Source organism: Bos indicus, chromosome 10 (assembly GCF_029378745.1).
Source record: "Bos indicus isolate NIAB-ARS_2022 breed Sahiwal x Tharparkar chromosome 10, NIAB-ARS_B.indTharparkar_mat_pri_1.0, whole genome shotgun sequence".
NCBI lineage: Eukaryota > Metazoa > Chordata > Mammalia > Artiodactyla > Bovidae > Bos > Bos indicus.
This window is the reverse complement of record NC_091769.1, coordinates 15,001,124-15,014,469: the sequence shown is the minus strand read 5'-3', so window position 1 is coordinate 15,014,469 and position 13,346 is coordinate 15,001,124. Positions and strand designations below refer to the sequence as shown.

General features: G+C 37.7%; 1 protein-coding gene across 2 annotated transcripts in view; it reads right to left on the bottom strand.

Moving 5' to 3' along the window:
• Nucleotides 1-13,346, bottom strand: part of PIAS1 (protein inhibitor of activated STAT 1) — a 128,078-nt gene that overhangs the window by 29,572 nt on the left and 85,160 nt on the right. For both annotated transcript variants that reach the window (XM_019968181.2, XM_070796967.1), the window contains exon 7: nt 6,860-6,965. In XM_019968181.2, the coding sequence (XP_019823740.1) occupies nt 6,860-6,965 (106 nt within the window). The remainder of the gene's footprint in view (nt 1-6,859; nt 6,966-13,346) is intronic.

Sequence of the window (13,346 nt, the reverse complement as noted above, 5' to 3'; positions counted from 1 at the left end):
AGCATAAACTATAAAAGAAATGGGAAAAATTTGAAGAGCCATTTCATCAAAGAAGCTGGAAGGATGGCAAATAGGCACATGAAAAGATGTTTAACATCATTAGTCATTAGAAAAGTGCAAATTAAAACCACAAATGACATATCACCTACACAGTAATCAGAATAGCAAAATCAAAGCAGCCTGACAATACCTACTGTTAGTGAGAATGGGGAAAAACTCAAAATCTCAAATCTTATTGGACAGAATGCAAAAATGGAATATGCACTTCATAGGAAACTGCCAATCTCTTTTCCATACCATTTACCATGTGACCCAGCAATTCTAGTCCTGAGTACTTACCCAACAGAAATGAAAACGTATGTTCACAAAACTTAGATATTCATATGCAAAATGTAAATGTTTCCAGCAACTTTATTCATAACGAAAAACTGGGAACGATCTAAATGTCCATCAACTGACAAATGGATAAACAAATTACAGTACCAAGAAATGGAACATTATTCAGTAATAAAGAGCTCAAACTACACAAACAAACCTAAAAGGATTATACTATGTGAAAGAAATCAGAAATGAAAGGCAGGGGGTGGGATGAATTGGGATTAACATATATACACTATTGATATTATATATAAAATGGAGAACTAATGAGGATCAATTGCATAGTTCAGGGAACTCTACTCAATGCTCTGTGATGATTTAAATAGGAAGGAAATAAAAAAAGGGGGGATGTATGCATATGTATAGTTGTTTTACTTCGTTGTACACTAGAAACTAGTTCAACACTGTAAAGCAATTATACTTCAATAAACTGTGTGTGTTAGTCACTCAGTCGTGTCTGACTCTTTGTGACCCCATGGACTGTAGCCCACCAGGCTCCTCTGCCCCTGGGATTCTCCAAGAAAGAATACTGGAGTGGGTTGCCATTCCCTTTTCCAGGGGATCTTCCCAACCCAGGGATCGAACCCAGGTCTCTGGCATGGAAGGCAGATTCTTTACCATCTGAGCAACCAGGGAAGCCTTCAATAAAAAATAATTAAAAAAAAAAAAAGGCTACATGTGGGACTTCAAATATCTGAAATTCTGGAAAAGGAAAAGCTACAGAGACAGAAATCATATTAATGGTTATGGGAAGTAGGGGAGAAGAAATGAGACAAACTGTGAAGGTCCATAGAGGAACTTTCTGGGGTGAAGAATGTTACATGTTTTCACTGTAACATGTGGTTCATGATTGCATATACCTGTCAAACTCAGAATGGACACTTAAAAAGGTGAGTTTTTACTGCTTGTAAACTTCGATAAACACAACCAAAATATTGAAGGTAGGGGATGGGAATCACTATGTTAAATTTCAGAAGAAAGTATGGAGGAAAGACAAAGTAAGTAAAGTATTCATTGTTTGTGGGCATGGGAATGAAAAATAAAAACAAGACATGATATTTATCCTGCTGCATCAACCAACATGTGATAAGCCTTCCAGGAGTTCAAGTTTCCTTGTGTCACTGTGAGCTGCAGCAGTAACAGTATTTTCCTTTATGACCCATAATAAAGTTACAGTTAGCCACCTTTAAAATTATTCTTTGAAAATCCCTGCTGTCTTGTGCTATGAGAGCTGGCCACTAGTCACATGTGGTTTTATTTAAATTTAACCAAATTTAAAATTCAGTTCCTCAGTCGCACTACCACATTTCAAGTGCTCAACACACACATGGTGCTGGGGCTACCACACGGGACAGGACAGTGCTGATACAGAACATTCTATTAGTGCTGTTCTGGATTGAAAAAAAAAATTTCTATCCTTTTTAGACTTTTAAGGCTGGAAACAACTGAATATATTAATTAAGTCCATCACGTTCATTTTATAAACAAGAAAACAAGAGGCACAGAGATGTGATCTTTCATTCAAGATCTCTTCTCATCAGTTTACTTAACGGAAGTCTTAGGGTCTACTATGTGCCAGACCCTGAGCTAAGCATTAGGAATTCAAAGAAAGATAAGATTAAATTCCTGCCTAAAGGAATTCATAGTCTAGATGGGAGCAAAGATACTTAGTTGAGAGCATCTCTAATGCATTGTAATGGAAACTAGCTGAAATTCAATGCATCAACTCTGGGGGTTCTGAGATGCCTCTGGGAAAAAGTGAAACACGCAGGATAACTAGAATTAGGCAAAGGAGGTAACAGGGAAGTGTGAGTCACAGAGAACAATACTGACATGGTATAGAGGAATAGGAAAGAATTCATTATCTCTGGAATATAAAGAATGAGAGAGGAGTGAATACACATGACATCAGAAAGTAATAAACAGATGCCACACCATGGAAACTGTATGTTTACGTCATCCTAACAAAGTTAGTTGTTTTTTTTTTTTTTTTTTAATTTTTAAATTTTTCTTTATTCTTGGCTGTGCTGAGTCTTTGTTGCTGCGCCGGCTTTTCTTCAGTTGTGCTATATGGGTTTCTCCTGTTGAGGAGCACAGGCTCTAGCTATGCAGGCTTTAGTGTTGTGGCGTCCAGGCTTAGGTGCCCCATGGCATGTGGGATCCTCCCACATGGGATCAGGCATTGAACCTATGTCTCCTGCATTGGCAGGTGGATTCTTTACCACTGAGCCAGGAGGGAAGCCCTCAAAGTTAGTTTTTATTCCACTGGTGTTAGCAAGCCATGGATTGCAAAAAAAAAAAAAAAAAAAATAGTTAAGTTTAGGTCATATTAATCATTTAGACTGCTATCAGAAGAGAGACAGGAAAAGGGGGGGGGCCAAGAAAGGAGAGGAATATATAATTCAAGAATAGGTTTTTGAAATAAACTTAGGATATAAGAGCTTAAATGACGTCAGTGATGGTAGGGAGAGAAAACTGACAAGAGTTGAGAAATATTTAGGGTTTATGTCTGATAGAACTTGTGAGTTTTCACTCCTTGAATTAGAGGAAACAGTGGTATGTTTCAGTGAAGACAGCTACATGTATCTACATTTGAAATTCAGGGGAAGGTCTGGAATGAAAATACTTGTTTGGGAGTTGGTGCTAACTTAAACCACAAAGGTGAATGTGATAATCTCTAGCAAAAGTATGTAGAAAAGTGGACCAAGGACAAAAACCCAGGGAAAACAAACATTTAGGATGCTTCCCTTTAGAGAATCCATTGAAGGCAAATGACTGAGAAGAGAAACAAGAATTTCAAGCGGAAAGTTGTTAGCACAAAATGTAGCAAAAATACCTAAGTTATAAACTGAAAAAACAAACTAAATTCTGCAATCAGATTGTCACTTGTGATATCTGCAAGAGTAGTTTCAGTGGAATGATGGGAGTTAAAAGTCGACAATGGTTTGCCGTGAGGAGGTAGAAAGGGAAGTGTCGACTACTCTTTGGGGAAACTAGGATGAGAATGGAGGAACACCGGTTCCTAGAGACTACCCTGCTTTTGTATTATTTAAAGGGTGCAAAAGACTTGACAGTGAAGGTTGACAGAAAGAGCCTGTGGAGAGGAAGGAACTGAAAATACAGGACAGAGAGCAGACAAGTGAGCAGACAGGCCTCGTAATACTGTTTGTGGGCATCTCCATCTGAATGCCTCATAGGTATCTAAAATACCAAAAGTCCAAGGATGGACTCTGATCTTGCTCCTGCAACCTGATCTTTTCAACACTGTTTTCCATCTGAGTAAATGGCACTACCATGTAAGCTGGTGCCTAGTAAGAAACCCAGAACTCCTTCTTCATTTCTTTTTCTTCGCTCCCCACACATAACCACTATTCTCCCCTTCAACATCTCTCAAAACATCAACTTCTATTTTCATCATTATTACTCCAGTTCAAGATACCATCTCTGTACAACTGTGTCTCTAACCGGCTCACTTACACCAGTCTAGCCCCCCTTCAATTCAGTCTTCCAAGTGATCTTTTCATTGCCCATATCCGGTCATACTGCTCTGCTTAAAAATCCTTTAAGGGTTTTCTGTCATTTACCTTTGTATCACCTATAAGAACTCACTGCATGGCTCTCTCTCTGGCCACTTTCCTCCTTTGCTCTCTCCACTCCAACCCCACTAGCCTTGTCTCTTGATATATTCTCCTATCTTGGGGTTTAATTCCTCCTCATCCTTATAATCTTGCCTTAAACATCACAGCACCAGAGGACTATGTTCTCCTGCTGTTACCTCCAGAGTTCCCTGTCTTTCTTCTTTACGACACATGTCACAACTGTAATTCATTAATGATTTGTACAATCATCTAATTTTGTCTTTCCCATCAGACTGCAAACTTCTCAAGGATGCAGAAACAGCATGTTTTGCTTAATACTATGTTCTCCTGTGCCTGGAACACAGTAGGCTCTTAAACAATTTCTTGACTGAGATGAATGAATCAATAGATTAATATTGGGCAGGAAAAGGGACATTTCCTCCTGAGATTGAAGAGAATAAATAAGGATGAGTAAGAATGAAGTTATGGTGACATTAAGGAAGAAATGGACAATTTAGAGAAGTCATATAGCACCAGTTTTCTTACACTGACAGTGTGTTGAAAGAGAGGGAATATTGTTTAAGTATGGCCAAGGTTTAAAATGTCTGCTCAGGAGAAAAAGAAGCGGAGACAGGAGCCTGACCAAGAATTAGTAAAGGACTCTTTTGTGATAGTTATGATGGGAAAACTCTACATGAAGGTGGAAACCACAATACAAAAATACTAAATCAAATGAACCAGAGAGTGGATTTCTTTGTGAAAAGCCTAAATACTATTGACTTTATTTCAGGAATAATGTCTGATTTATTTTTGCCAGTAGAATTTATTGATAAGAATGACTTAAAATGAACATATTTGGAGGTAATTAGATCCTTCAAAATATCTGAGATATCCACCAACATTTTCTTCTGTCAAGTTGTTTCACACAATCTTTTAATTACATAATTAATTTGCCAGGAAAGTTACTTCTTTAGAGATAGCATAAAGGCAAACAATCTGTTCTTTAGTCAATCAGGACAAATGTTTTATTGGTAAGATCCAGTGAATGTTTTGTTGGTTCCCCAGGCCAATTAAGATAAGACACAAAGTGTGACAAAAATTCTACCCAATCTCCTCTATTCTCTACTTCCAGGATGCATCAGAGATGAAATAAACAACTTTTGAGTTAAGTAGCTTTTCCTGCTTAACAGTGGCTAACAGTAGTTTGTGCCAGTAAAGAAACTCTAGGCTCATCTTTCCACTCCCCCTCCAGATGGTGCTACAGCTACAAGTGGAGAAGTTTACGCTTGAACAAAGACAGCTTGCCTTACTATTACTGTTGTGCCACTTAATAGCTTCATCAGCTTTTAGCTTTATTTCCTGGTCTGACCTCTTCCACACAGGCTCCCATAATTTAATAATACTTTCTGACTAAATGAGAGTCTAATACGATGTGGCAAAATACCAAGATTCTCAAGAGAATGACTAGGAATGGAGTGTGAAAAAAGAAAAATTCTTCTCTTCATGTTCCTTCAAAGCAGGTGTCGGTCCCTTCTCTACTTTTAGGTCCCTCACTATCTCCTTGGCCTTGGCAAATGGTGCTTCCACTCCCTCAGACATCAACCAGACCTCTAGCTCTCCACTGTCTATCAAGGAATGCCTACAGAGGCATTAGCCACCAGTGTGCTCCTCTTGACTCAGAATATTTGCATTTTTAAAAAAGCCTCTTTAAAGTAGAAAATCCTTCAATCAACTCTTAAGGGTATACTGATATTCAGAGGTAGTGGGATCTTTTACTCTGGTATAAAAACAGGTTAGAACAAAAATAAAAGCTATGCCACAAAGGGAAGCAAGAGGAAAGGTGGTCTTACTGCTTTAGTTTTTTTCCTATCAGAATGTTCCTAACTACAAATCTGATAGGGGCTCCATTAATCAACTCACATCAAGAACGTCCTTAACGGGTAGCCATCTAACCTTCATCTGTAAAAGTTTTGTTTTCCAAGGGCCCATCTCCAGATACTCGCAAATTCATTTATGAAGAATCTACCTCTTATAAAGAAGAGAATAAAGGAAGAACTTAGTTTACTTCTTTGGAAAGGCCGTCAGCCTCTGGGCTTAACCCGCACTGAGGCCAGAATAGTCGAGTCGCACCTTTCTACCTCTCAAGTTCAACAGAACAAAAGGAACGATGCTTTCCACCAAAGAATGCAGATTTTGAGGAGTGTTAGATTATCACATGGTATAAACTTCTTGTTACAGATGAGGAATGAGCAATTCAGAGGAGGTAGACTGACTTTCCAAGGCCACATAGTTGACTAAAAGCAGAACTTATTTCATTATTTTATCTACCACCCCACTGACTTTCTTTTTACTTTGTTAATGCAGGGATGCTGTCATCACATATCCTTGGATGTTTTTCCTGGGTAAACCCTAAATACACAATAATTGTTGTAAAATATATGCCAAGATTTTCTTTCCATCTTTTAGAATTCCTGAACATTTATTTTTATGAAGCTTTGGTAAAATGTTCTGTGTTTACATACTGATGTTACAAAGTTAATTTTAAGATCAATAAAATATAAATTATACAATATAGGTCATGACAAAGATATTAAAACTTTTTTTTTGGCCATGCCATGCAGTATGTGGGATCTTAGTTCCTCAACCAGGGATAGAACCCATGCCCCGTGTAGTGGAGGCATGCAGTCTTAACCACTGGACTGCCAAGGAATTCCCTAAAACTACTGTTAAGTCTTGAATTACTCTAGCTCACAAAACAAGGTTTTCAATGTTTTAATCTACTGTGACAAGCTCTAGTAAAAAAAAAAAAAAAAACCCTAAAATTTCTTGAGTTGAGAAAATACTATTCTAACTTTTACCAAAATAGTTCAGCTGCATAAATAAAACAAGATTATCATACGTACTTAAAGCTCTAGAATGATCCGGGTTCCTTATTCCCTTTGCTCGTAACCTCTGAAGAAGAACTGTTGAGGACAACTGTTTTACAAGATACACTGCCATGGAATAGTTCTGGAAAAAAAACAAAACAAAACGATGTAGAAAACAAACATATGTAAGTAAATAGGTACATCTACTTTAATCCCAAAATGATAGAGAAAGAAAATTAACACCTGTTAAAACCCCTACTGTGTGCCAAACACTATCTCAGGTGTTTTCATGAATGGTAATTCACTTAATCTTAACCAAAAAGCTGCTGAGGAAAGCGAAGTGTAGAGAAGTAAAAGAATTTGCCCTAATTTTGCAACTTCCAAGAGATAAAGCTAGATCTGTTATGCTTCTGTATTACCTGACTACCTATGCTTGAAGCTAACCATTTTAGGCACTTTTGTAAAAGACCATTGTTAAAAATAAATATAAACCAAGGCCAATAAGATGCCAAAGTCATCATAAACCATATTTAGTAACGGTAGCTATTCAAAAAATTACAAATTAGATTGGTAATTTATATCATTTAATCTCTCTCTATGCTTTAACTAGTTCTTGAAAAGACCCTACTTGGGCTATTACTACAATAAGTAGAGGGAATGCTAAATATTCAAAGAGAAGCTGCTGGTTTGGCAAGTGAACAGATGAATATCCATGACCAGCAGAGGGATTACCCAGAGATGGAAGTAGGAAAAAGGGAAGAAAGAAAAAGTTGATCAACAAGGCAAAGGAAAGGGTACATGACTGGATAAGAGGAATAAAAGAGGGCTGAAGCTTATGAAGGGTAAAAGAGGTAAATAAGGAGGCCCACTTTCCACTTGGTACTGGAATCAAGAAGATCAAGAGACTGGGAAAGAAGCAAAAGGAAAAATAATTATGGCCATCTTCTATTTATTAGCTATAGAGAGCTTTGTATACACTCTTAATGTATACTATCCACTTCATTTAAACCTCAAAGAAGGCCTGTAAGAGATATGTAGGGCAAGTACTTTTCTAAGTAAAGGATTGATGCAATGGAAGCACACAAAATATTTTTTAATTTAAATTTTAAAAATGTATGTAATCTGCTCATGATCATGCACCTGCTTGGTGACAAAGGTGGCACTAGAAATCAAGAGGAAAGAGTAGGGGTATCAAGACAAAGGACTAATGGCCAAGGCCAGAGTGGCTCTCTATAGATCTTAACTTCACACACCATTTGATTTGACCCTCCTAACCTAGTCCAATGTACATTCCAACTTTCATTTATGTCCACTCTCTGGAAAACACATTCCCCTCTTTTGGCAAGAGGAGAATATATCCTATAATACCCTCTGGAAGGTCACATTTTCATTTACAGTTCAGAAACTTATTGGTGTTCACATGTTATACATTTTCTGGGGGTGGGGGGAGGGGGTGGAGTACCAAAGAAGCTAATGTGAGAAGGATAAATTAGGAGTCTTGGATTAACATATACGCACTTCTGCAATGCAGGAGACCCTGGTTCAATTCCCAGGTTGAGAAGATCCCTTGGAGAAGGGATAGACTACCCACTCCAGTATTCTTGGGCTTTCCTGGTAGCTAAGACTATAAAGAATCTGCCTGCAAAGCAGGAGACCTGGGTTCAATCCCTGGGTTGGGAAGATCCCCTGGAGAAGGGCATGGCAAACCACTCCAGTATTCCTGCCTGGAGAATATCCATAGACAGAGAAGCCTGGCAGACTGTAGTCTATGGGGTCACAAAGAGCTAGACGTGACTGAGTGACTAAGCACGGCACATGTATAAAATATATAATCAACAAGGACCTACTAAATAGCACAGGGAACTCTGTTCAATACTCTGTAATAACATAAATGGAAAAGAATCTGAAGAAGAATGGATACGTGTACATGTAAAACTGAATCACTTTGCTGTACACCTGAAACTAACACAACATTGTAAATCAACTATACCTCAATATAAAATAAAAGTTAAATTAAAAAAAACTTAGATCTAATTTACTTTCATTAGGCATTTCCCTGATGGCTCAGACAGTAAAGAATCCGCCTGCAATGCAGGAGACCCAGGTTCAATCCCTGGGACAGGAAGATCCCTTTGAGAAGGGAATGGCTACTCACTCCAGTATTCTTGGCTGGAGAATTCCAAGGACAGAGGAGTATGGCGGGCAACAGTCCATGGGGTTGCAAAGAGTCAGACATGACTGAGTGACTAACACACTACACACATACTTTCATTAATAAATCCCATAATTAAACATAATTAGTTTTAACAGTCTTTCTAAAAAACTTCATTTATTATGGCTGTGCTGGGTCTCTGTCACTGTAAGCAGGCTTGCTCTCTGGCTGCAGCGAGTGGGGGCTACTCTCTAGCTGCAGTGCATGGGCTCCTTGTCGAGGTGGCTTCTCTCATTGCAGAGCATGGCTCTAGGGTGTGTGGGCTTCAGGAGTTGCGACTCCCGGGCTCCAGAGCACAGGCTCAAAAGTTGTGGCTCAGCAGGGATCAAATCCATGTCTCCTGCATTGGCAGGTGGATTCTTTACCACTAAGCCACCAGGCAAGTCCCAAATCTTCTAATTTATTAATGAGGAACAAATAACTTAAAACTTGCCAAAATTTTAGACTGACAACAAACATACCAATCTAATATAAAACTAAAAAGATTCTTTTAGGAAAAAAAATCCTATTCATCTTTATTATTTGATTAATGCTTCAAGTATGACAGAAAGTGAAGAAATGCTAATTAACACTGTGAAATCAAATACTCACAGCTTGAGTATTCAGAATCACCTAAGGTTTTATATAGATTTTTAAGGAGAGATCAAGTAGGAACCACAGGTACAAGTGAAATTGTATGTTCACTCTATTTGAAACACATAACAAGCAAAAAAGCAAAGAGATGGTCGGCTGTTAACAAACACCACATATATTGATAATATGGAATTAAATTTTATATCACATGAAAGATTCAGTAGCAACTCCCCACTCCAAAACAAAACAAAACAAAACACAAAACACCACCTTCATAGTGGTATAGTATCTCTTCTAGGTGGATGGTGTCATACTATTCCAGCTACCCCTTCAAAGTGCTATCTAACTCCAACTGCTGAAATACACTGCACTATACTAATGCTTTTGTTAAATGCTCTTTCAAAGAGTCTTCAAATTGTCTAATGAGTTCATAGGACATTTTCTTCATTATTAAGATATGATACACACATTAAGTATCAGTATTTACACAAGTATTTAAACTTCTATACAATGACAGTTTAATAAATGCTAGATGCAGTGATTACTTTGAGGCAGGATAAGAAGTTATAATATATAGTTCACTTATTTCCTTCAAGCACTGTAGTAGCTTTTTCTTTTGTAATTTTTTAATTGATATATAACATTGCGTAAGTTTTAAAGTGTACAACATGTTGACTGCAAAGAGTTAAAATATATTGTAAGATGGTTACCATCACTATGGGCTTCCTCAGTTGCTCAGACAATAAGAATCTTCCTGTAATGCAGGAGGACCAGGGTTCGATCCCTGGGTCAGGAAGAACCCCTGGAGAAGGGAATGGCAACCCACTCCAGTATTCTTGCCTAGAGAATTTCATGGATAGAAGAGCCTGGTGGGCTATAGTCCACTATATTATAAAAACTAATAACATAGAAATTAATCCCCCAAACAGTAAGAGATCCTACATGTACTATTTAGAGTATCTTCATAAGCTGAGTAAAACTAGTGATCAAAAACCAAACTAATAAGTTACTTTTGCAGCTTTAAAAAAAATAATTTTCTTTCAATGTTTTACCTCAAAAAAGATCTCCAACTTTTAGATCAGGGTCTACATAAAAATCTTACCTGGGAGATCTTCAAATCACTGAAGATACTATACTGTTTTCTTTCTGAGCTGTGGAACACTTCCCATGGAAGAATATCTCCCCCTCCTCTGGTGCTATATTATCAGCAACCATATTTCCCTCTCCCACAGCTTCAGACTTTTTTCATGGTTCACTGTAAACACCCTGGTGTTTATACACTTCCCAGGAGGGTTATACTCTCACACACACAGACAAACCCAAAATATCTGCCATACCCTCTTAAAAAGGAGGAAAAACAAGGAGCCCAAGGTACACCAGACAAAAAACATTTTAAAGGACTGAAACCTAATAGTGACATACTGATTAGGTAAAGGAAAACAGATAACCATGATAGATGTCAAAAAGGATTTTTTTTTTTTTTTTCAAAAAGGATTTTGATAAAATATCAAAATTTACTGGATATTTCTCTCAAAAATATCCAGTAAAAAAAGAGGATCACAGGATTATGTTATTAATGCAATTAAGTTCTATCAAGAATTAATAGTCATTATAATACTTAATGCTGTGACACGTCTTCTCATTAATATAAAGAACAAGTCAAGTATGTCTACTAGTGCTCACATTATTTAACATTGTTCTGAAGGCTGTAGACAGTACAACAGAACAAGAAGAAATTATGGTGTAAGCATTAGGATTATCATTATTTATATAATGATACTTCTCAGACTCAAGACTGCTGGTCTGGAAACACTAAGGAACCTACTAAAAAGTTATCAGAACCAACATAGGAATAGTAAATATTCAACAATAACTAAATAAATAAATAAGTAAAAATATTTACTTTTAAATAAGTAAAAAATAAAAGTTTAGAAAATACAATGGAAAAAGAACTATTTACAGAAGCAGTAATAATAATAAACTATATAAGAATCAAAAAATATGAAAGATTTATGAGAAGAAATCTATTAAATTACACAGGAACATGAAAGAAGATTCAAACAAATGGAGAAACATACAGCTCCTGAAATAAGGACACTGAATATCGTAAATAAGTTAATCCTAAGTTAACACACAAATTTTAAGCAAGCTCATTCACTTCCAGAAAGATTTGGGGGAATAATGTAAGGGAAATTGTCTTATTCTCTGTAATTACTTTTCCAACATTTCACTCTTCTCAAGGCCCTGATTTCTTCTCTCATTCTCAGTGGCCTCTAGCACTTCCTATTTCAAAGACATACCCAGAAGTCATCAGATTAGAGCTTAACTCATCTCTCCAGTAACAATCTCTCACACACACACACACACACACACACACACACACACACACACTCACAATCTCACACACACATACACACATTCTTTTAGTCCACTAAATAAAGAAGCTGTCCCTCCTAGCTCCAATGAGTTACTGTGAAATTTACTATTGATTATTCTTTCTTCCTCTTGTATATTTAACTTCTTCCTCTCAAGATGATACTTGCCATCATCCTTTATACATGTTTAACACTCTCCCATTAAAGCAAATAAACAACTGTCATCTCACATTTCCCTCCAGCTTACCTGTAACTATCTCCAAATCCACACTTCTACAACTCACGATCTCCATGGCCTCCCTTACACCTGGTCACAATCTGGCTTCTCCCACTATCCGCCAGAGCAGCTTATGCTCTATTTTTAATCCAAAAGGTATTTTTTTAGACTTCAAAAAATACTTATTTCTCAACATCTGTTCAATACTGTTTATCATCTCCTCCTTTTTTGAAATTCTTCCCTTGGTTTCTCATATTCACCCTCGATTCTGTCACATCTCTGGTACTATTTCCCCATGCCCTCTTCAGGTTCATTCTCTTCTACCTGTATTAAATGTTATATAGTTCCTCAAGAATAAGTCTTCAATACTCTCTTCTTCTTACCTGATACATTTTCCCTGAACAAAGTCAGCCTGCTTTTATGGCTCCAATAATCACCAATATGCAGATAATGCTTTTTTTTTTTCTTCTCTAGCCCAAGCTCTTTTCTGAGCCCATATGCCCACCTATTCAGAGTATCTTAAAGGCATCTCAAACTCTAGCCATTCTTGCTCCTTTTCAGTTTCTTAAAAAAACTAGGCTCTGGGGTCAGGCCAGAAGAGTGGCTTAGGTGTTCTGCCCACCCCACTGGAGGTGTTGAGTGCAGGGGGCATGCTCAGCACCCTGCTTCTGCTCGCAACACCCTGTTTTTGTTCCTGGTTCTTCAGAAGTGGCAGTGGGGTTTTTTTAGTCTTTTCGTATCGTTTGTCCAGAATTTGCCCCAACTGCACATGTCCAACCCCTGAATTATACCCCTACCCTCACCCTGCGTAAGGTACAAACTTATCTCCCCTCAGGGAGACAGGAAACAAGGGAACCTGTTGTTTGTTCTTGCTCCTCCTTGCTGCAGCAGGGGACCCAATAAAGTCTTGCCTGAAAAGAAAAAAACAAGAACGAGGCTCACACCTGCCAGTGGGCTACTCTGAAGATCGTTTGCTCTGAACCTTTCACCAAACTGATTCCTTCTACCCTTCTCTCAACTCTTAGCTCAGTCATTACATCCTCAGGGAAGCCCTGCCTGACCTCTCTCTAGTTCAAAGTGCCCTAATATACTCTAATATCATCATGCACCTCTTCTTTGTATTTCCTGTGACACCGTTCACATTTT